The following is a 23740-nucleotide window of genomic DNA, read 5'->3' as shown; positions in this document are numbered from 1 at the left end:
GCAGTGGCCTGTGGCCAAGAGTCATAAACTGTATCTCAGGCCTGTGCCACAATCCGTTGAAGAAGCTGGCCCCGTATGGGGCAGCCGCCAAGCTCCCGCAGCCCCACCCGCCCACCGGGGTACTCACTGCACCAGGGCGTGGGGCTCCATGGGGCTCAGGGTGTTGTACACCATCACCAGGTCGCTGCCGCGCTCGTCACAGGACGCAAGGTCAAAGCTGCGGAAGGTGAGGCTCAGCACTGAGTCGGCATCCCCCCGCAGGGCCCACTGGCAGCGGGCGTGAGCGGGGTAGGGGCTGTCAGGGAAGCCGGGTGTGGTGAAGCGCATCAGCTCCACACCGCGGGTGTGCAGGGCAAAGCTGCAGCTGTCTGCGCAGGAGACAAGAAGAAGGGCATGTGTGGGGGCAGGGCTGGGCAGAGCTGGGGGAGGAACCTGAGACCCCGTGGGCGTGCATCTCAGGCCTGGCCCCTTTGAGATGCCCCAGGCTGCCCTGGGCCTCGGGAAATCAGGAAGGGGGCTTCTCAGAAGGGCCTGGAAAGATCATCATAATATACTTCATTCAGAGGGACATGCTTCTGGGGACCCCACTGGCTCAAGGGCGTCTGGCCACATCCCCCCTCTTCCCCACCCAGAAGAGGAGGCGGGCACGATACTTACTGTCCTGGGTCCTCTGTACTGTTTTGGGGTCAGTGGCTGAAGAATAAGAAGGAGAATAAAGCATTTCCTGATACAATCCATTTCCTTCTTCCTGCTTCCTTATTATTTAAAGGGAGGTGCCCGGCCAGCACGAAATCTTCTCTCTGGGGCACTGGGCCCTGGGAGTGCCAGTCCCCTGCAGTGGTCCAGGGCCCAGCCCCACTCCATGGAAGCCTGGCCAGTCCCATGCCCACCCCAGCCCTCGGACTCACGGAAAGCCACCACTGAGGTGACCACAAAGGACTTCAAGGAGCGCGCCCGCGGGGGCAGCATGACTACGCGTTCTTCGGCCATGACGCGCTCGGCCTCCTCCACCAGGTGCTGCGGGATACTGAACTCAGACCAGTAGTAGGCGATGACGCTGCCCTCGCTGGGGAGAGAGCGGGGGCCTAAGGCGGAGCTCTGGGACCCATTTCCCCCACGTGCACCTAGAGCGACTCCAGGGCAAGAGGGCCGCTCAGACCACCCGCAGGGGCACACCTGGGCCCTCATCTGCAGAGGCCCTGCCCCAGCTCCTCTTTTGTGTCACCCCTCTTTCCACCCCGAAGCAAGAGGCCTTGCCCCTTTGCCGTCTGCTCTCGCAGTCTCATCCCCAACCAGACCGATTCTGGGGGCCGCTCAGGGGTAGGAATGAGGAGGCGAAACCCACAAGCGAGGACACACCGAGTGTCACCTTCCTGAGCCTGTTTTCTGACCTGAGAAAGGAACTGGGAATGTCACCTGCCACACAGCATTCCCCAGGGTTCAAACAAACTAGCAAAATAAAAAGCACTTTGAGAATAAAGTCTATTTTTTTACAAAAGTATGTGTGAAAAACTGCTCAAGCACAGAAAATGTGGGGACTCATTGAAGCCTGCCCGAGTACCCCAACTCCCCCAAACCCAAATTTGGAAAAACAGCAAAGAATCACAGCCGTTCCTGGCATCATGCCAAGCCCTTCACAGGCCTTTGGGCAGCTCATCACAGCAACAGCTACAGTCACCTTTGCCATGGGGGCAGAAGAGTCAGGCTGCCAAGTAACGCACAGGAGGACACAGCGAGGACCCTCCTTGGCTCTCCAGGCCGGGACCTCCAGCGCCATCTCCCCACTTTCTGCCCCACACACTGCACCCCGATCATACTCCCAGCCGCTCTGGGGCGCATCCCACTGAGCCTTCTCTCCGCACCCACCTGAAGGCCGTCACGGCCGACTCCTTGTGGTAGGGGCCCAGGAACGGGACTCCGCTGTACAGCAGCTTCAGCTGAGGAAGGGCAGAGACTCAAGGCGGGCCCCACACGGCGATGACTCTGCCCCAAGCCCGGGCTGCTCCCTCCCCTCCGGGGTCTGGGTCCCCTTTGCAGATCACCCCCATCCCAGGGCCCTGGCAGCACAGGCGAGGCACATCCTTCCTGCCCAGCAGGTGGGACACCAGGGCACACAGTCCGGCAGGGCTCTGGGCAGGCTGCACTCACCGCGTCCTTCACCTTGCTGGCCAGGCTTACAAACTCAGTGGAGTTGGAGTTCTCGTAGGCATCCACAAAATTCTCATTTGTGATCCTCATGTAGCCATTGAAGATCTTCTGGACACGCACGTCCCGGTCTGTGTGAGACCAGAAGGAGCTTGGTCAGGGGAGGCGGTACCATCCCCGCCTGTCCCTCGCCTTCCACAATGGTGAATGAATGCCGAGAGGGGGCCATGGGCCAGTCCTGACTGCTTCCCATCACTCCCCATCAGGGTTCCAGAGAGGCCAAGAGACCCTCGTGTCCTCAGTAGGCAGCCCTGGGTCTGTCCACTGAGGGATGAGGGACAGCCACCCCTTGTCGTCCTCCCCGGAGCCAGCCCCAGCTTTACTCACACTGCAAATGCCACACCAGGAAGCCGATCCCCAGTGAGACAAAGAGGAGGCCGATCAGCCCGGCTGCCAGCACCACCCGGCGCCCCGGGCCATGCTTTTCCACCTTCTTGACATTATTTACCGGCAGGAACTCCACGCCTTCCTCCAAGCCATTCACCTTCTGCAGGGAGAGAGGCGTCGCCACTCAGACCCTCTCACCCCCTCTTCCCCCTGTGCCCCGCTGGGGAAGATGTTCACATTTTGTGAGGTCCGGCTTGGAGAAGAAAGCAGGGGCTTGGGTGAGAAGAAGTCGGCTTCCCCCAGAGGCATGGGGCCCACTGCCCAGAGCGCAGACTCCGGGACATGAATCCTGGGCATGCTCTGGGAGAGACATGAGGTGGGCCTTCCCGACCACACATCTCAGGGTCTGGACAGCACCAGGCGATCATTGCTTACGAATTGTTCATTTAAATTAAAAGGCAATGAAGGGCTGTCGAACCCGGTCATCGAGGTCTCCCCTTCAGTGAATCACCTTTCACGTAGGTGGGTGCACCGGAGAGTGGCCCCAGCCCAGGTTCATGACTGGCAACTGTGGTGCCCCCGTGCAGACTTCTAGGAGCAGGCCCTGCTCCCTCGGACACAGCCGCTGCCAGATTCAGTCCCCCTATCACCTGGCCCAGGAGCCTGTGGCCAGCACTCAGCTGCACACCCTACCCAGCGGCCTTGCCCTGCCAATAGTGAACCAGCCAAAAGTAAAAAAGTGGTGCCATCATGGAAAAAACTGCTCTGTGTTTAACCTTGGGAACCCCAGTCCAGGACAAGGCACAGTGAGAGGCCCACTGTGGGAATCCAAACCCACGCGCAGCCCCAAGAGAGGGAAAAGCAAACAAACCAAACGCCCAAAAGACACGATGGCAACTTCCCTGGGTTCCTCCCTGCCGAGGGTATCCATGATGAGGGGCCAGAATACGGAGGGGCAGGTGGGGTGTCTGCTGCACCCAGTGACGGACCGGCGAAGGTTTCTGCCCATAGCACATGCCATCTGCCTACCCTGAATCCTGGGGACGCACCATGGCCTGGCACCGTGGCACTTTCGGTTTAACTACCTCACACCCAATCAATACGGCTCACAACAAAAGCAGCAGCCCATCCCAAACCCACAGGTGTTGGCCCTTTTGACGGTTTCCTGATGTCGTTCTTCTGGTGGTGATCTCGTAATTCGACAGTGTAAATTTAAGCTGATATGTCTTGGTTTGTCACATTTACCCATTATCAACTCACTGCATCAAAGATTCTCCTCACTCCTGCCTTACTGGGATAGGATACTTGTAACTCCAATTTTAGTTTCCTAATTGGCTATATTTGTGACTTGATCTAATATCACACACAGAAACACAGCCCAGATGGCCACTTAAAGTGTGTTCAAGATGCTTGTTCTGGAATCTGTCCCTGTATTTCTAAATAATATGCCAACACCATAATCTCTTGACTCATCTATCTAGACATCGGCTGACTTTCTATTATGACAATGTGGATTTTAGTGTCCTTCCGCCCTTTCTCTCCCCATCCTCCCAATAGTTACAGGCCCAAAGTTTAAAAAAAAATTATATCCATACTCTAGGTTTTCATTATTAGCCTGTGAAAATATCGTTCACTATTATGTTTCCTTTCTTTGTACAATTTCTTTGTTTTTCCTGCTGTGAATTTTCATTGACTGGGGTTTCTTTTTAACTTGTACCCAAATCTTTACACACAATCTAAGACCTCTGCAATACTCTTCTCAATCTTCTGCATGTAATACCTGTTAAATAACTTATTTCATATTCTTCCTGAGGGCCACAGTCCTGGAGCCGCCTGTCCTTTCTCATAGCAGTTGTCTAGAACTTCCTTCACCATCACCCTGGGATTTTCCTTAATCTCCTTCTGTGTTAAAATGCCTATTTCCTGGATTCATTGTCTTCATCTTTCTTGGTTTACACTTCATTTTGGTGGAACACATACCTTTAAAAAATTTTTTTCTAACCACAAAGACCCAGAAGAGATGAACATATACTTTCTGAGAAGAATATTTTTTGATACTTTGCATGTTTCTGAAAATACCTTAATTCTACACTCACACATTTATGGAACTTTGGCTGGGTATAGAACTATAGGTTTAAAATGATTTTCACTTAGAATTTTGAGGGCTCAGGCTGGGCGCGGTGGCTCATGCCTATAATCCCAGCACTTTGGGAGGCCGAGGCAGGTGGATCATCTGACGTCGGGAGTTTGAGACCAGCCTGGCCAACATGGTGAAACCCTGTTTCTACTAACAATACAAAAATTAGCTGGGCATGGTAGCACGCGCATGTAATCCCAGCTACTCGGGAGGCTGAGGCAGGAGAATCGCTTGAACCCAGGAGGCAGAGGTTGCAGTGAGCTGAGATTGTACCCCTGAACTCCAGCCTGGATAACAGGGTGAAACTCTGTCTCAAAAACAAAAAAAAAAGAAAGAATTTTGAGGGCCCCGTTGTTTTTTAGCTTCTAATTTGCTTTCGAGAAATATGATAATATTATAAACTCATTATCTTCTACTTACGACTTCGTTGTCTTTCTTTGAAAGCCTTGAGAATGTGCTTTGAATTGGGTCTTTTTGTTTTCTTGAGACAGGGTCTTGCTGTGTTGCCCAGGCTGGAGTGCAGTGGTCTGATCATAGCTCACTGTAACCTTGAACTCCTGAGCTTGGGCAATCCTCCCACTTCAGCCTCCTGAGTAAGTAGGACTATAGCTGTACACCACCATGTCCAGTTAATTTTTTTATAATTTTTTGTAGAGGCGAGGTCTTACTATGTTGCCCAGGCTTGTCTCCAACTCCTGGCTTCAAGCTATCCTTCCATCTCAGCCTCCCAAAGTGATTTTCCTGTCTTATTTTTTAGATTATGTCTCCCTTTCATTTCCTCTGGTCTACCATTCTTTTTTTTTTTTTTTTTTTGAGACGGAGTCTCGCTCTGTCACCCAGGCTGGAGTGCAGTGGCGCAATCTCGGCTCACTGCAAGCTCCGCCTCCCGGGTTCACGCCATTCTCCTGCCTCAGCCTCTCCGAGTAGCTGGGACTACAGGCGCCCGCCACCACGCCCGGCTAATTTTTTGTATTTTTAGTAGAGACGGGGTTTCACCGTGGTCTCAATCTCCTGACCTCGTGATCCGCCTGCCTCGGCCTCCCAAAGTGCTGGGATTACAAGTGTGAGCCACCACGCCCGGCCCAAAATTTTAATTTCTAAGAGCTTTCTGGTTCTTTGAATTTTCCTCTTTCATGGCATCTTGTATTTGTTACATGAATGCAAAACCTTCTTTATATTTCCATTGAGTATCTGTTCTCTGTTTTTGACTTTCTCTTCCATGTTGAAGACTTTCCTCAAATGCTGGGGGATCCTTGGTGGTTATTTTTATTTAGAAACAAGCTCCTGCAGGCTGTTTGGAAGCTCTGTGTGCATGCCTTGCCACAACTGGCTTCACTGGGGGAGACACAAGTAAGTGGCTAAACAGATTTTTTTTCTGGGCACTCCCAGCGGTTAGACTATATACATCTTCCTGTGGATGGTTCCATTGCTCCGGAGAATAACTTTCTAATCTCCTGGCTGGAGTGATTTAAACCCAGCCACTAGCATTCAGGAACATGTAGGAGGAGAGACTCATTCCCCTTCTTTTCACCTCTCTCTATAGCCTTCCTCTGTACCTGGGGTCCTCAAGCCCACATATTCTTTGATTCAATCTCTCCGGACTATTTTTCCCATCCACTGGGGGAGTCTGCTGGGGCCTTTGTCTTTTTGCTTGGGGCCGAGGTGGAGATTTGGGGATTTCTGACAATGTCCTTTCTTGTCTCACCTCTGTCTTCTAGAATACTTGAGCCCAGTGTTTTCTGAGCCTGGTAGAGAAGAGATCATTACCAAAGAAATACTGAAAGGATGTTTCCAAGAGCTGAAGAGAGTCATAAATCTTCCAATTCAAAGGGCTTGGTGAATGGTGAGAAAGACAAATGAAGCAGGACATATAGCCAAACAGACTGTATTGTGATGACATTTTGGAACATCACGGATAAGAATGGACCCTCTACGCCTCTAGCTGTCGTCCTTTCTCTCCCGTATTTTGCGTTTCTTCAGCGTTTGGTTCTATTTTGGGAATTTCTTTGACTTGATCTTGCAAACTTTCCATTAAATTTAAAAAATCGCTTCATTGAGGTATTATTGCATGAAATAAAGTGTATATATTTAAGTGTACAATTTGGGCATCCATATGCACCCTTGAAACCATCCACAGCTAAGATGATGCCCATGTCCGTCTCCTTCAAAGTCTCCTCCTGGCCCCTCCCACATGTTCCTCCCTGAATCCATTTCCTATCCCCAAGAAACCACTCATCTGCTTCAGGCTGCTTTTCCCAGAGCTTTATGTAAATAGAATTCTGCAGTATGCACTTTTCCATCTGGCTTCTTTCACTCCGCACGATTCCTCTGAGACTCACGCAGGTTCCTGTGTGCACAGCAGTGCATACCTTTCGGTGGTTGCTACCTTTATCCCATCGTTCGGACACACAACATGTGTTTACCTGTTCACCTATTGATGGACATTTGGAGTGTCTCCAATTTGAGGCCATTACAAACAGAGCTGCTAGAAACACCCCCGTAGCTGTCTTTGTACTGGCACATCAGCAATGAACAACTGGAAACCAAAACTAAAAGACACCATTTACAATAGCTTCAAAAATATGAAATACTTGAGGTAAATCTGACAAAAAATGCACAAAACCTGTACACTGAAAGATGCAAAATACTGCTGGGAGAAATTCTAAAAGACCTAAATTAGTTGAGCAATATATGCTGTTCATGGACTAGATGATTCAATATTAAGATGTCTATTCTCAAAATTAGCGATAGATGCAATGCAATCTTTTTTTTTTTTTTTTAAGATACAGGGTCTTGCTATGTTGCCCAGGCTGGTCTTGAACTCTTGGCTCAAGCAATCCTCCTGCCTCAGCCTCCTGAGTAGCTGCGACTACAGGGTGCACCACTGCACCCAGCTGCAACTGGACGTTTTCATGTTGTCTTTGGAACTTCGCCTTTGACTTTCTTTCAGGCTAGGCTTTCTTTAGACATCTGGTGGCCTCTGGTAGTCTAATCACATTTAAGAATGAGAAAACAGAGATTTCGGCTAGACTCTGAACAGACCGTGTATGTGTATACATGTATAAGAAATGTAGGCCGGGCGTGGTGGCTCACGCCTGTAATCCCAGCACTTTGGGAGGCGGAGGCAGGCAGATCACCTGAGGTCAGGTCAAGACCAGCCTGGCTAACATGGTGAAACCCCACCTCTACTAAAAATACAAAAAAATTAGCCAGGCGTGGTGGTGGACGCCTGTAATCCCAGCTACTCGGGGGGCTGAGGCAGGAGAGTCGCTTGAACCCAGGAGGCAGAGGTTGCGGTGAGCCAAAATCGTGCCATTACACTCCAGCCTGGGCAACAAGAGCGAAACTCCATCTCAAAAAAAAAAAAAAAAGTAACAAAAGTGGCCAGGCACGTTGGCTCATGCCTGTAATCCCAGCATTTTTGGAGGCCAAGGTGGGTGGATCACCTAGGTCAGGAGTTCGAGACCAGCCTGGCCAACATGGGGAAACCCCATCTCTACAAAAAATATAAAAAATTAGCCGAGTGTGGTGGCGGACGCCTGTTAGCCCAGCTATTCAGGAGGCTGAAGTACAAGAGTTGCTTGAACCTGGAAGGCAGAGATTGCAGTGAGCCGAGATCACACCACTGCCCTCCAGCCTGGGCGAGACAGCAAAACCTCATCTCAAAAAAAAAAAAAAAAAAAAAGAAAGAAAGACAAAAAGAAATGTAACGAAATAATTTATTATGTTTAGATGTATATCCAATTCACAGGGTAATTTCACAACCATTTTCTTACTGGATCTTCATGACAATCCTGTGACTCATTCAAGACTGGCTGGTGCTATCACCCCTGTTTTATAAAGAAGGCAGGGAAGAATGCTGATTTTGTAAGGTCACCAGCCCTTGGTGGCAGATCCAGAATCTGGTCCTGGTTTACTGCCTCCCAGTGTGGTTAGGTTCCAGAATTCAGGGAGCAAGGATTCAGGGAAACAGAAGACAGAGACTCCCATGAGAAGGGGGAAGGTGGCTGAGGGCATTGACTCAGGGGTCACTCCAGGCTCTGCCATGGAGCGAGGCTGTCAGCAGTGGCGCTAACTCAATGGTGGGTCCCCTCTCCTCCCTGCAGTGTGAGTTCTGTGGCTCCACTCAGCCCAAAAGTGCTGTCTAATCAGTAACTGGGCTGCCACTTTTTATAACCTTAGCTCTTGGCTCCATTTTCAGGTGTAACAGAGATACTCTTGCATAATCCCATCGTTTTATTGATAAGAACACTGAGGCTGAAAGAGAGGGAGTGGCCTGTCCAAGGTCACAAAGTTAATAAAGTCAGTGAAGCAGCAAAGCTCTTTTAACTCCTGGGTGGGGGAGGAGGAAGGGGGAGGTCTCAGGGAGTTCCCATCCACTTAGACACTTAGACCACTGTAGGCATAACACCTCTCTACAGGGCCACACCGACAGGAGAGATCCTATGCCTGCCTGCTTTCATTTCTCCTGTCTCTCTTTCTTAAAAGTAAACATATTTGCAGGTGCACACAAAATGGTGCTATGAAGCCAGGTGTGTCTGCTTACCATAAACACAGACAGAGGCCACGTAACTATCACAGCCTCTTCCTGCTGGCCCACTCTAGGTAGATCCTGGCCGAAGCGCCCAGAAACACAGCTCGGCTCCAGGCCACTCAGACAAGGGAGCGAGGAATGACTTCCAGGTGGGAGGTTGGGGATAAAGGGCTCAGGACAAGCAGGGTACAGACCCTGAAGGGCCAGGATCTAACAGGGACCACCACCATCCCACCCAGCAGGGATGGATCAGACCACCATCCCACCCAGCAGGGACCACCGCCATCCCACCCAGCAGGGAAGGATCAGACCACAATCCCACCCAGCAGGGAAAAGATCAGACCACCATCCCACCCAGCAGGGAAGAGATCAGACCACCATCCCACCCAAGAGGGACCACTGCCATCCCACCCAGCAGGGATGAGATCGGACCAACATCCCACCCAGCAGGGATGAGATCGGACCACCACCATATCACCCAACTTTCCACAGGGAGCGAAGGGTCAGATCCAGAAACCCAGGGAGGGGAAGTAGAGAATTCCTGGAGCGCGCCCTGCCTCATCTTATCTCACTGTCTGAAGCACACTAGAGCAACTGATGCATATCCTCCCCAAGGCCGGGCTCTCCAAAACGAAAAGAAAAAAAACACTGATTTCTAGAGGGCCAAAAAAGAGACCTATTTTATTTGATAATATAGGAAAGATTCTTGCAGCCAGCCTACTCCCATTAAGTCAGAGAAACTCACCAGGGCTGAAAGCTAAATGCTGAGCTAACAGAACTCTGTGTGAGTCAACCAGAGAATCCTCCTCTGAGAGGATCGCCCTCCTGGTTCCTCAAACACACACTAAGACCTGCCACTGAATGCAAACTCTCCAGGGCCCACAATCCCACTGGCTCTGGGGACCAACGAGTCCAAAGCCAGAATTTGCCATGGGTAGCTCAGAGCATGGTTATCCTTAGAGAAAAGCAACGGGAAGGCCCCTACACTTATCAACAACAAAAATACTACCAACTGCACACAAAGCCACACAAGATTCCAACTGGAGCAGACAGCGAAAAATGAAGCTTCGGGCCAGACCCTTTCTAAAGATCGTTCCTCATGTAGCTAAGGTTGGGTGTGATCTGCTGGGAAGGAAGGGGCTGAACCTGGAAACCTGAAGAGGCCCCTTGGAATCCCGGGGAGGGACCGTGAAGGGCAATCACATGACAATGGGTAACCTGCTTCTGAGGCTGAAGATCAAGGTCAACGGGCAGGGGCGATGCCACCAGCTAGGGACACAGCTGTGCTGCCCAGACCTGAGATGAGGACAGGGGTGGCTGGATTTGTGTGCTGCTGCCAAGTGCCACTGATTTGTGACCAAGGCTCTTGACTGACACGCTCAGTGACTCCCAGGTGGGACGGATTTCAGTCCCATGATGTCATCTCCCCCACCAGGGCCATGAGAACCATAAACTATCCCTGTAATTGTTCAAGCGAGAAAGGAAAATAGAGCTCGAGAGCCTGCAAGAGTTTTCCCGGGGAAGAAGGGAAGAAAGCATTCTGTGGCAGGTCGAAGATGCCTTCCTTTGCAAGGGACAGACCGAGCCAGCACAACCTCGTGGCCACTCCCTGCCGGACTGGCTACAAGGTTGTGCTGGATCCTGGCCAGATTCCCCAGAAACCCAGCACAGCTCGAGCCCACCTCAGATGACAGCAGGGAGTGACTGCCAAGAACGAACTCTGTGTTTGTCACCTGGGCAATGCTGAGCTGAGAATGATACCAGACGGATGTTGCGGGAAGGCCTCTTCATCAGGCTGCTGATTATAAAAGGGACCTGTCTCCGGCTAGGAGGGACCCCACATACACAGGCCCTCCCCAGGTAAATCAGCAGCCCCGGGGAAGCTCCAGCAGCTGTGCACAGGGCAGGCGGTCAGCAGGCTCCTGAGGGCGGCACTTCACCCCACCTGCCACCATGGCAGTCCAGGGCCCAGCACGGGGCCTCATAAAAGAGGACACTTGATGCTTATCTGGGGATGACCGAGGGGCAAATGAGAGAGGAAAAGAAAGCCCACACTGGAATCCTCCCACCCACTCCCCAACCAGGGGTAATCGATCTCTCTAGAAGCCAATTTTCACGAAACCTGCAAAAGCCTACAGTTCCCATTGATCGCAACCCCCAGCATTTCCCGGACTTGTCTGGTCGTGAAAAAGAACAATAAAAATCAACTGAAACAAACGCAGCGTTTGTTCCACATCCAGATTCCCAAGCCCCTCTCCCTGGAGATGCTGATGTCATGAGTCAGGAGCGGGGCCTGGGATTTGGAAGCTTTTATCAAGTGCCCCAGGTCATTCTTGGGAACCTGAAAGTTGGAGAAACTCCACCCACCATTTCCAGGAGGCTCACCCGTTCCTGTCACCAGCAGGAGGAGCTGGCTTAGAGTCTCAGCTGGTCTATTTTGAGCAACCACCTGGGATGAGGGGAAGCTGCTGTGCCAGGTGGAACTTTGCTTCCACGCCCTGGGGACCCTCCCACAATTGGTAATAAGCATCATCCCAGAAGTCCCTGAGGCTATCACTTTTCCCAGAAATACACACTCCAGCTCCTCCTGGGAGGGCTGCAGGGCCAGCTGCAGGCCCAGCCAGCTGCTGGCGGACACCCCAAAACCCGGGCCCGCCCACCTTTCCCTTTGACCCGTCACCGCCCTCAGCCGCCCCACCAGAAGGAGCTGCTGGAAAACAGGTGGGGCTGCAGGGCCCCAAGGAAGATCCAGAAATATCTGTAGATCTGTAACCCCAGCCCATCAGGGGAACACAAAGCCGACCCACGGCCAAGAACTCCCACTGAAGGAAGTAAACCTCAAGTCTCCACACCTGGTTACAGCCTGAAGGAAAGTCCCTCAGGGCCTGACTCAGCCAGCTGTGAGGACGTCGTCAACACAGAAACCCAGTGGTTCTCTGCCAGCGAGCAGCCAGCTCCTGCAGGTTTCAAGTCACGTCCCAACTCCCAGCACTGCCCAGGGCCCTCCCCACGCAGCCAAGGGACCAGGAGCCTTATACAGAGCGCCCTTGACGTAAGTAACGCCATCTTAGAAAAAGACTTCATCTTACATTTTATAGGGCACTTTGCCAACAGGGACAAGACATTTTGCTGAATAAATAAAGACTACATCCAACCAGACAAGGGAATATACAAGCAGACTCCTTCACTGTTGGTCCAGAGGACTCTGTGGCCATAAAAAGGGCAGGACTTCGGCAGCTCGAGATGCCCTCTTCACTGACACCGTTTTGCTGTCACTCGTGATAAGCACCCAGCATCTGCCAACGAAGGCGCTGCCAACATCAGAAACTCTTCCCAGCAAGACCGACAAATGACACAGCTCACACCGGGAGACTCTTTTTATCTTCGTGGCTCTTCCTAGACTGGTTTATTAACCCTTTTTCCTATCCCCTTTCTCTTGATGTTAAATGTTACTTTGATGTGGAATGTTTAATCTATACTTTTATATATTGGTTAGGAATATCGTTATGTACAGTTTGCACTGTTGACTGGAATGGTTGGAGCCTGTGTGCCTGAAGCTCTGACTGCAGAGTGAATAGGAAGTATAAGGAGAGCTGTCCCTTTGGGAACTCCATGCGGCTCGTGCCTTGTGTGACTGAAGTCGCATCAATAAGTCTGACCTTGTGGAAAGACACAAAGGTGCATCGACCTGGTGAGGACCTCGCACCGCTCATGAGAATTGGCACAGTCAGCTTTACTGGGCATAGGTGGCATAGTCAATGCTAAGGCCAAAGCCTCCACTAAAACTTAAATTAGAAATCAAGCCGTTTGAAAAAACAAACTGCCACCCTCTTCAAAAAGAGACGTCATCTCACTTCACCTTGAAAGTCTGGCTCCCTGAGGAAAACCTCCGGTGATGAGGTTCTTTACCCAGGTCCTGTAGTTCCAAGGGCTGACAAGGTCTCGGCTGATGCCAGGCTAGGAAGCTAGTGGGGCCAGAAAGGCTCATAGCAAGCATGATCTCAACTTAGGAGATGGCGATTGGCAAAACAAAAACAAAATTTTTTTTTTTGAGACGGAGTTTCGCTCTTGTCGCCCAGGCTGGAGTGCAATGGTGCCATCTCGGCTCACCACAACCTCCACCTCCCAGGTTCAAGCGATTCTCCTGCCTCAACCTCCCGAGTAGCTGAGATTACAGGTGCCTGCCATCACGCCTGGCTAATTTTTGTATTTTTAGTACAGACAGGGTTTCACCATGTCTGCCAGGATGGTCTTGATCTCTTGAACTCGTGATCTGCCCGCCTCAGCCTCCCAAAGTGCTGGGATTACAGGCGTGAGCCACCGCACCCGGCCTAAAAACAAATTTTTAACTCGGCTGAAAGAAGAGGAAGCCAATCATTACATAACCCCCACTCATCCGGTTGGCTAAGGTGGGAAATCGAACCATTGCCCAAATAGAGTTGGAAGTCAGAAAGACTCCCCGTATGACCCCCTGAGGATGTACAGTCAGACTTGAGGACCCTAAAAATGTTAAGCCCCACCAGGCACAGTGGCTCACGCCTGTAATCCCAGCACTCTGGGAGGCCAAGGCGGGTGGATCACGAGGTCAGGAGATCGAGACCATCTTGTCTAACACGGTGAAATTCCATCCCTACTAAAAATACAAAAAATTAGCCAGGTGCGGTGATATAGGCCTGTAGTCCCAGCTACTCGGGAGGCTGAAGCAGGAGAATCACTAGAACCCGGGAGGCAGAGGTTGCAGTGAACCGAGATCACACCACTGCACTCCAGCCTGGGTGACAGAGTGAGACTCCGTCTCAAAAAAAAAAAAAAAAAAAAAAAAAAAGTTAAGCCCCAAAAGAAAAAATCCCTGCATTTTTAATGCAAAATATCTCACAGATTGCCAGACAGGCAAAGAGCCAGCTCAAGGAATTTTAAGGAAAAGTAGGCCGGGTGTGGTGGCTCAAGCCTGTAATCCCAGCACTTTGGGAGGCCGAGGTAGGCAGATCATGAGGTCAGGAGATCGAGACCATCCTGGCTAACACGGTGAAACCCCATCTCTACTAAAAATACAAAAAAATTAGCTGGGCATGGTGGTGGGCACCTGTAGTCCCAGCTACTCGGGAGGCTGAGGCAGGAGAATGGTGTGAACCCGGGAGGCGGAGCTCGCAGTGAGCCGAGATCACGCCACTGCACTCCAGCCTGGGTGACAGCGCGAGACTCCGTCTCAAAAAAAAAAAAGAAAAGAAAAGAAAGGAAAAGTAAATCCCTGTCGGGGTAACTTTTGGGGAGGAATCCCTGGGACCAAAGGAACCCCCTGCAGAGAACTTAGGAGATTACAATGACCCTTGGGGTGGGTATATACAGCAAGACCCATAATAACTAGAAAAAGAGGTACCAATGATAACTACGAGAATCACAGTCCTCAGGACACCAGTGAGGAGAATACACCACAGCAGAGTTACTGAAACTGAGAACAGATTTTTGCCAAAGATAGACCACAGATGCAGACTGGCCCCTCCACCTGTGGGAGAATGGAGCCAGCACCATGGCACTATCAGGCACAGAAATGCATCACATCCCTACACGAGCAGGAAACTGTCATGAGCTATTATAAAACCACCAAACCATAAACCATTAGAACCACAAATCAGCCAAGGCTGGATGTGGTGGCTCACGCCTGTAATTTCAGTCCTTTGGGAGGCTGAGGCAGGTGGATCACCTGAGGTCAGGAGTTTGAAACCAGCCTGGCCAACATGGTGAAACCCCATCTCTACTAAAAATACAAAATTAGCTGGATGTGGTGGCACATGCCTGTAGTCCCAGCTTCTCAGAAGGCTGAGAAAGGAGAATCACTTGAACCCAGGGGGTGGAGGTTGCAGTGAGCTGAGATCACCCCACTGTACTCCAGCCTGGGCAAAAAAGAGTGAGACTCCAGGCCAGGTGTGGTGGCTCATGCCTGTAATCCCACCAGCACTTTGGGAGGCCGAGGTGGGCAGACCACCTGAGGTCAGGAGCTCGAGACCAGCCTGACCAACATGGAGAAACCCCATCTCTACTAAAAATACAAAAAATTAGCCGGGCATGGTGGTGGCACATGCCTGTAATCCCAGCTACTCGGGAGGCTGAGGTAGAAGAATCATTAAACCTGGGAGGTGGAGGTCACGATGAGCTGAGATTGTGCCATTGCACTCCAGCCTGGGCAACAAGAACAAAATTCCATCTCAAAAACAAAAAGAGAGAGAGAGAGAGAGGAAAAGAAAAGAAAAGAAAAGAAAAGAAAAGAAAAGAAAAGAAAAGAAAAGAAAAGAAAAGAAAAGAAAAGAAGTGATATTCCATCTCAAAAAAAAAAAAAAAACAAAACACTAATCAGCCAAGATATGTTCTAGCCCTCTAGGACTGGATCACATCAGCCTGGAGATCTGTCCACCTATATTTAGACCCAACAAAATCTGGAGACGGACTTGAAAAAATCTAACACAAGGACAAACGAATCCAAGAAAATCAGCTATCTTAGGGATGGCATGTGATAGATATAATGAATTTGCCATTCCGCTTGAAATTCCAGCCATAAATGAAATTCAGAGAACACTTCTGTTAGGAGCACCACCTACCCTGCAGTTCTCCTACATGAATGCTCTCTCAGCATGCAGAGCCATGCAAGATATACTAGACTCGTAATTATCAGGAACCCATAAGGTAACATTTGTGGCAAACCTGAAAAACACCAAGAGAAAGGGGATAGGAGAAAGGGTTAATGAACCAGTCCAGGGAGAGCCACGAAGACAAAAAATATCTGGGCTGGGCTAGGCTGGCTGGTTCATCAGTCTTTCAGGGAAGAGTCTGTAATGTGGGCAGAGCCTTTGGCAGTGGATGTTGGGTGCTTATCACCAGTGACAGCAGAGGGTGAACTGCCAAAGTCCTGCTCTTTTTATGGCCACAGAGTCCTCTGGTGAGGACTGACAGTGGAGGAGTATGCTTGTCTGTTTGGATGCAGTCTTTAAATTTATCAAGCAAAACACATTGTCCTTGTTGGCAAAGTGCCCTATGAAATGTAAGATGAAGTATTTTTCTAAGATGGAGTAACTTATGTCAAGAGTGGCTCTATACGGGGAGCTGGTAACAACTGCCACTCCCACCCCCACCCCACACCCACACACCCCACCCCCAGGAGAAGCAGCAGAGGGCCCAGAAGAGCAACACTGGATTTGGAGTCAGATAGATTTGGGTTCAAAATTCAGCTCTGCCACACTTTCAGCTATCTGGGTTTTTGATGAATTATCCTCTCTTAACCCTTTTTTATCTGAAAATGAAGCCTAGCTGCTGTAAGAATTAGACGTGATATTTATTGAAAACACCTACATGGCACAAAGATGTCCAAAAATAATGAGTGTATTTGCTGTGGCCACCGCCTCCCTCACCTGGCTGTGGGCCCCTAGGAGGAGGGATGGGACAATCCCTTGGGAGACAGAGGCGGAAGAGCAGCTCCTGGGGCTGCAGCCTGTGGGCAGACTCCCTCCTCCTGCTGCTGTGGGTCTGTCCGTGGTTTTGAATCCCTAACTTGTCTTAAGGAATGATCCAGAGGCCCTCTGTGTCCTGCTCCTGCTTCAAGCCAATTGTTTCATTATTTTCAGGCTCTGCAAAAAAAGTATTTGAAACAAGGTTTTCATTGTTTTAAAAAATGTTTTTGGAAACTACCAGAAGCCTTGATGTATAAGCTGAGGCCCAGAGCATGCTGCGACCTGGCCAGCACTCTCTGGTCTTGTGGGGTAAACCACCCATGGGTGCAAGTGGGTAGGGACACCCTGGCTGGCCTTCTTCTGTCTCTCAGAGAGAGTGGACAGAGGGGCTGCAGAGAAGCGGGACAGCAGTGGAACCCTCCTGGAGCCGTGGGTCGGGGCAGAGTGACAAGGGCGGGTAGATGTGGGCCAGCCAAGGATTGGCTCCTGAGCTCCTGGAAAGACCTGCCAGGTCGCTCCCCGCTAAGGCCCATGCAGTAGACTTGTGCTGTTAATGTCTTTCATTTTTTTTGTTGGGGGGGCGTTTGATTTTTTTCTTTTTTTTTTTTTTTTTTTGAGACAGTCTCGCTCTGTCACGCAGTCTGGAGTGCAGTGGCGCCATCTTAGCTCACCACAACCTCCGCCTCCCAGGTTCTAGCAATTCTCCTGCCTCAGCCTCCCGAGTAGCTGGGACTACAGGCGCCCGCCACCACGCCCGGCTAATTTTTGTATTTTTAGTAGAGACAGGATTTCGCCATTTGGCCAGGCTGGTCTTGAACTCCTGACCTCAGATGATCTGCACGCCTCGGCCTCCCAAAGTACTGGGATTACAGGCATGAGCAACCGTGCCCAGCCTTTCAGTTTGTTTTGAAGTTTGAATCTGAAATTCAGCTGCTCCACCAGACCAGAGGGAGGAATGGGGCTGCCTGGCTTTTGGCAGATGGGTAAACAGTGGGTGGAGAAATTCAAATCAAAGAGAGACAGTAGGTAGGACTCAGTCATTAGCAGGAATTAGCTAATTATGTTCTATTTGGAAGGCCATAAGTGGTTATTAACCCACTTTTAAGAGGGGAAAACTGAGGCACAGAGAAAAGTGCTTGCCCCAGCGGCTCAGGGCTCTCAGTCCTGACCACTCGCCTGGTTACGCCACACCCTCCCCTGCACCGGCTCCCCAGAAAGGAAAGAAGAGACTTGTGTCAGGCAGTCCTCACTGAAGCTGGTTCTTTGCCCTCCTATAGGGTCCCACTGCAGATGCGTGAGGCTTGTACAGAGCACCCTTGACATAAATAACTCCATCCTAGAAAAAGACCTCATCTTATGTTTCACTTTGTCAACAGGGACAAGATGTTTTGCAAATAAATAAACACGGCATCCAACCAGACAAGGACATACACACTCCTCCACTGTCCGTCCTCAATAGAGGACTCTGTGGCCATAAGAAGAGGACAGTCACGGCCGGGCGCGGTGGCTCACGCCTGTAATCCCAGCACTTTGGGAGGCTGAGGCAGGCGGATCACGAGGTCAGGAGATCAAGACCATCCTGGCTAACACGGTGAAACCCCATCTCTACTAAAAATACAAAAAATTAGCCGGGCGTGGTGGCGGGCGCCTGTAGTCCCAGCTACTCGGAGAGGCTGAGGCAGGAGAATGGCATGAACCCGGGAGGCGGAGCTTGCAGTGAGCCGAGATCGTGCCACTGCACTCCAGCCTGGGTGACAGAGCGAGACTCCGTCTCAACAAAAAAAAAAAAAAAAAAAAAAAAGAGGACAGTGGGGCACAGTGGCTCATGCCTGGAATCCCAGCACTTTGGCAGGCTGAAGTGGGAGGATTGCTTGAGCCCTGGAGTTTGAGACAAACCTGGGCAATGCAGTGAGACCTTATCTCTACAAAATTTTTTAAAAAAATTAGCTTAGCATGGTGGCACAGCTACTCAGTGGGCTGAGGTGGGAGAATCACTTGAGCCTGAGATGTCAAGGCTACAGTGAGCTACGCCACTGCACTCCAGCTTGGGCAACAGAGCAAGACCCTGTCTCGATAAAAAAAAAAAAGAAGGCAACCGAAAGAAACAAAAAACAAAACAAGAGAAAACAGCAAGACTTCAGCAGCTGGAGATGGCTGTCTTAATTGACACTATCTTGCTGTCATTCGTGATAAGCACAAGAGCGGTATCATCCGCGGATCTTATTCAGATTTCTCGTTTCACTGCTACTCATATAAATATTAAGTCCCATTCTATGTCATTGATAGCATAGGCCCCTGTCTCCAGTATCACAAAAAAGTACAGCTTTTTGTATATCAATCATACCTCAATAGTCTAAATCAATAAATAGTGTTGATTACAAAAAAAAAAAAGGAACACTCTGCAAAACTCTATCTACTACAAAATCCACTTCTTGGGCCCAAGAGACGGGCCCCTGCGGTGCCCACCACTGTAAATGGGTTGTCACTCCTTCAACATTGGTCTAAGGGCACTGGCTCCCTCAACTCTGACCTTGGCTCTAGCCAGAAAGGCCCCCAAGCCTGTTAGGAACCAAGCGGTACCTAGGCAGACCCATCTGCCTGCTCGGAATGGCTGGGCCCCCCTACAGCCTAACGAACCCTGCCTGCCCTCGAGCACGAAGGCCAAAGCTGAGCCTTGCCAGGAATCCTCCCGGGACCACAACAAGCCACGTTACTTTCTCCCTGGGGCCTCACCTCTTCCCCAACCTGCACCATGCTGGGTGGACCAGGAAGTCCTGGCGGGTCACAGTGCCCCGGTTTCCTCTTCCTACTGCCTCTCTCCCTCCCCCTCCACCCTCGACCTTGCCCAGAGTTAGCGCTTGATTGATTAATTGATGGATTGATGGAAGGTCTTCTCTCCCCATAGCCAGACTTAGGCAGCCTCCCCAGGGCAGGCTGGAATAATCCACCAGTTGCCAAGTGCCCTCAACCAAGAAGGGGAGAAAATACTCAGTCCACACCTCAGGGCTCTGCTGACAGTCCCCCAGGCTCTCTGGGGTCAGACCTGGCCTGGCCACCCACTGTCCTCAGGCCCCATTAAGTGTGGACGTATGGAACACCAATGTGTACAACCTGAAGAGTGTGGACTTCGCCGGATCTCTCCTGGTCCTCAGTTCAGTGTGTCGCCCCCAAAACACACACACCAAGACATAACCTCTTTTGCCAATTCTAGCCAGAAAATTCCATCTCTGCCTTTTCAATCGCACTAAGTTTGCACCAGCCCTCTCCTTATGTGCCAAAGACCTACTTCCCGGCCCAGCTGCCCCACCTTCCTCCTGCCCCAAGTCACCGACTCAGAGCAGAAGCATCTGCCTGCAGCAGCACAACCAGGCAGATTCCCCAAAACCCGACAAGAGAAACAAGAGATGCAGCCGGCACCTCGTAACTTCTTTTCATTCATTTTCTTGACTTTTTATGAAATCCACATTCTGATTTCACGAGCTAGTGTGCCTTTTATTACTGACATTTTTATGGAGATACTTGTAGATTCCCATACAGTTGTAGGGAATCATACTGAGATCCGTGTACAGCTTGCCCAGTTTCTCCCAATAGTCACACTTCCTAAAACTATATCATCATACCACAATGGCAGTATCATCCGCGGATCTTATTCAGACTCCTCGTTTCACTGCTACTCACGTGAGTATTAAGTTCCATCTCTGTCATCGCTAGCATAGTCCCCTGTCTCTAGCATCACAGTCAATTTTGAACAGTTCCAACACGAGGATGCCCATGGCCTTCTGTAACCACAGCCACCTCCCTTCTGTCCCCCACCCCTTCAGCTCCACAATTGCTAATCTGTCCTCTGCTACTAACATGGTGTCATTTCAAAAATTATGTTATATAGGCAGGGCGTGGTGGCCCACGCCCATAATCCCAGCACTTTGGAAGGCCAAGGCGGGTAGATCGCCTGAGGTCAGGATTTCAAGACCAGCCTGGCCAACATGGCGAAACCCTGTCTCTACTAAAAATACAAAAATTAGCCGGGTGTGGTGGCACGCATCTGTAGTCCCAGCTACTCCGGAGGCTGAGGCAGGAGGATCGCTTGAACCCAGGAGGTGGAGGTTGCAGTGAGCCCAGATCACACCACTGTACTCCAGCCTGGGACAGAGCAAGACTCTGTCTCAAAAAAAAAAAAAGCAAAAACCATTATGTTATATAAATAAATAATATGGTATGTATGGGACTGTTGGCTTTTTTTTAACTACACAAAATTCCCTGGAGGTCCTTCAAGTCGTTGCATCCATCAGCTTGTTCCTTTTCAGTGCTGAGTCATATTTCATGGCATGGAGGTGCCACGGTCTGTTTCTGCCTTGGTGGACCCAGGGGTCTGCAGAAGCTAGCGGGAAAGACCCAAGCCCGGCTGCAGTCTCTAGAACTGGTTAGGGTCTAAAACACTCTTCCCTGGCTACAAATCTGAGCACCTGTTTCGGGGAAAGGACCAACTATGCAAACAGGCGGCCCCACCCCCAGGGGAGGGCACCAGGAGGTCTGTGTCCTCTGTTAGAACCAGACTCTGTCTTGGGGGAATAGAGTACAAGCGAGGGGAGAACTGCTGGATCTTGTCGGAGAATATAAACAAAACTATTTATAGAGGCTCTAAAATCTGGGAGAGGGAATTTCAGAGGGGTTTCACATTTTACACTGTACATTTCTATATTGTGTGACTTCAAAAAGAAAAGCTTCCTAAATGTGGTAATGAGGAAAAAAAATTTTTTCAGAAAACATGCATAGGCAATACCAAATTGTTAAAATGTCTTTGTAGGGGTATTTGTGTCACTTTTATTAAAAAAAAATTTTTTTTTGAGACAGGGTCTCGCTCTGTCACCCAGGCTGGAGTGCAATGGCGCGATCTCGGCTCACTGCAACCTCCACCTCCCAGGTTCAAGTGATCCTCCTCTCTCAGTCTCCTGAGTAGCTGGGATTACAGGTGCCCACCGCCATGCCTGGCTAATTTTTGGATTTTTAGTGGAGACGGGGTTTCACCATGTTGGCCAGGCTAGTCTTGAACTCCTGACCTCAAGTGATCCATCTGCCTTGGCCTCCCAAAGTGCTGGGATTACAGGCGTGAACCACCGCGCCCGGCCTCATTTTTAAATTCTTACTACTTATCTGAGTTGGCCAAGTTTTCTTTAAATATGTATATATTAGCCTTTTAATAATAATTTTAAAAGGTATAACCAAATAAAAACGTGGGGGGAAGAAAGCACACTTCGACTATGGGCAGTCACACTTCCATGCCTGGTCTCCCCTGGGCTCGCTGTCAGCGCAGAACTCTGGGTCTCGTGGTTTCTGCTCCGTGGTTGAGGGAGGTGGTTCAGTGAGCGAAGCACTGACTCCTGACCCAGACGGATGCGTTCTGCTCAGCGCAGCCTATCAGACAGGCTGTCCAGATGCTCTGACTCATAATCAAGTCATACAAGGTATCAGCCTTTCCCTCCCAGCTGATGTCATCTGTGGAGTGATAGGCAAATGCCCCAAGTCCTCATCTGAGCTGTTACTAAATAAGAAATGGCACAGAACCCAGGAAGGGGTGACGAGCAGCCTGAGGTCACCACCCAAAGTGACGTGGATTCAAGAACAGACCCCCCCTTAGGCACAGCCTTTCAATCAGACACAAGCCTACCAGACCTTCGATCCTCCAGCACCCGGGGCTCCATACCCAGCAGACAGGAGGCCAATAAAACACCTTGTCCAGGATACAAGTGGTGTGTGCACAATGACCAACTAGATACATTGAACCATAGACAGTAAGGAGGGGAAAGAGGCATGAAAAGTGATTTGCTGGCGTAGGTGGGTGAATTGGTTTTCATTTTAAAACTTCCACCATAGTTTTTAATCATATGTATAATACATAAAGCTACATTTATGTAAAGGCTGTTGAAATCACATCTCCAGCTATGCTCCTGGTCCGCCAGCTAAGGAACCTCATCAAAAGGGGAAACCAGACAAGTTGGTCTATGATGTTTGTAGCACACCAGCACTGGCACCAGGTGATCACCACTTCCTTTTTATGTGCTCACAGCTCTCTGGTGAATAACGTGTTCTAGCAGTTTGCTGGAGATACGCAACCTTCACCATCATCTCAGGAGTACAATTTTATAATGGCATCGTGGTGAGCTCCCAGGCTTTGAAGTTGCACAGATCTAAGTTTGAATTCTTGCTCTACTTCTTACTGCCTTTACACAAACCCTTTGAGCCTCAGTATTCTCATCTGTGAACTGGGCATTTTTTTTCCCACATAGCTGTGGTGAGGATAAAGTGAGGTCAAGAATTGAAGTGCAGATATTTAGTGAAAGGTAGAAATAAGTGTCATCACATTCTTCTCCACCCTTTCAACATCGCCACCACCATCATCATCCCCACCACCACCTCAGCATCATCCCCACCAAAAAGAGTCAAAGGATCCAAGATTTTGATCAGTCAGCCAACTATCACAGGGTTCCGGGGAAAATCCCCAAATATTGCTAAGCCCAGGCAGAATAGGGAAATTCCAAAAATATGAGCATCTGAGACAGAATTTTTAGCAGGGAGCTGCTTCTGGAAAGATTCTTAACAAAGCAAAAAGGGCAACTACTACCCATGAGCTCTGAGCAAACCCCAAACACACTTCTCACCACTGCCAACCAGGCCAGGCTAAGAACTCTGAGAATTCTGTAAGTTTCTATTCCCATCCTACCAAATGGTTGCTATAATTTAGTCCCAGGCATCTCAGAAACATCCTGAGAAGAGAAATCCAGTTTCTTACCCAAATCTGATGAATTCTCAACCTTTAGTATTCCATCCCCTCCTGAACCCTGTGGGCTGACAGCCCTGTTCCACATGTCACAGCCCACATAGGATACAACAGGGCCAGACTACCTGGGCTTCAATCCAGATTCCACCACTATTTTGCTCTGCGACCTCAGGCAAGTTACTTAGCCTCCGTGTGCTCCATTTTCCTCACCTATAAAAAGGTAATAGCAATAAGGCTGGGCCGGGTGTGGTGGCTCACGCCTGTAATCTCAGCACTTTGGGATGCCGAGGTGGGCAGATCACCTGAGCTCAGGAGTCCGAGAC

General features: G+C 50.1%; 1 protein-coding gene across 1 annotated transcript in view; it reads right to left on the bottom strand.

Moving 5' to 3' along the window:
* ST14 (ST14 transmembrane serine protease matriptase) overlaps window positions 1–23740 on the bottom strand; it is a 48368-nt gene that overhangs the window by 19470 nt on the left and 5158 nt on the right. The window contains exons 2-7 of the mRNA XM_055273742.2: window positions 2533–2692; window positions 2149–2276; window positions 1867–1937; window positions 909–1066; window positions 658–693; window positions 128–368 (exon numbers count right to left, since the gene is read on the bottom strand). Of these exons, the coding sequence (XP_055129717.1) occupies window positions 128–368; window positions 658–693; window positions 909–1066; window positions 1867–1937; window positions 2149–2276; window positions 2533–2692 (794 nt within the window). The remainder of the gene's footprint in view (window positions 1–127; window positions 369–657; window positions 694–908; window positions 1067–1866; window positions 1938–2148; window positions 2277–2532; window positions 2693–23740) is intronic.

The sequence above is a fragment of the Symphalangus syndactylus genome, chromosome 3 (genome assembly GCF_028878055.3).
Source record: "Symphalangus syndactylus isolate Jambi chromosome 3, NHGRI_mSymSyn1-v2.1_pri, whole genome shotgun sequence".
NCBI lineage: Eukaryota > Metazoa > Chordata > Mammalia > Primates > Hylobatidae > Symphalangus > Symphalangus syndactylus.
This window is presented reverse-complemented; position numbering and strand designations above follow the sequence as displayed.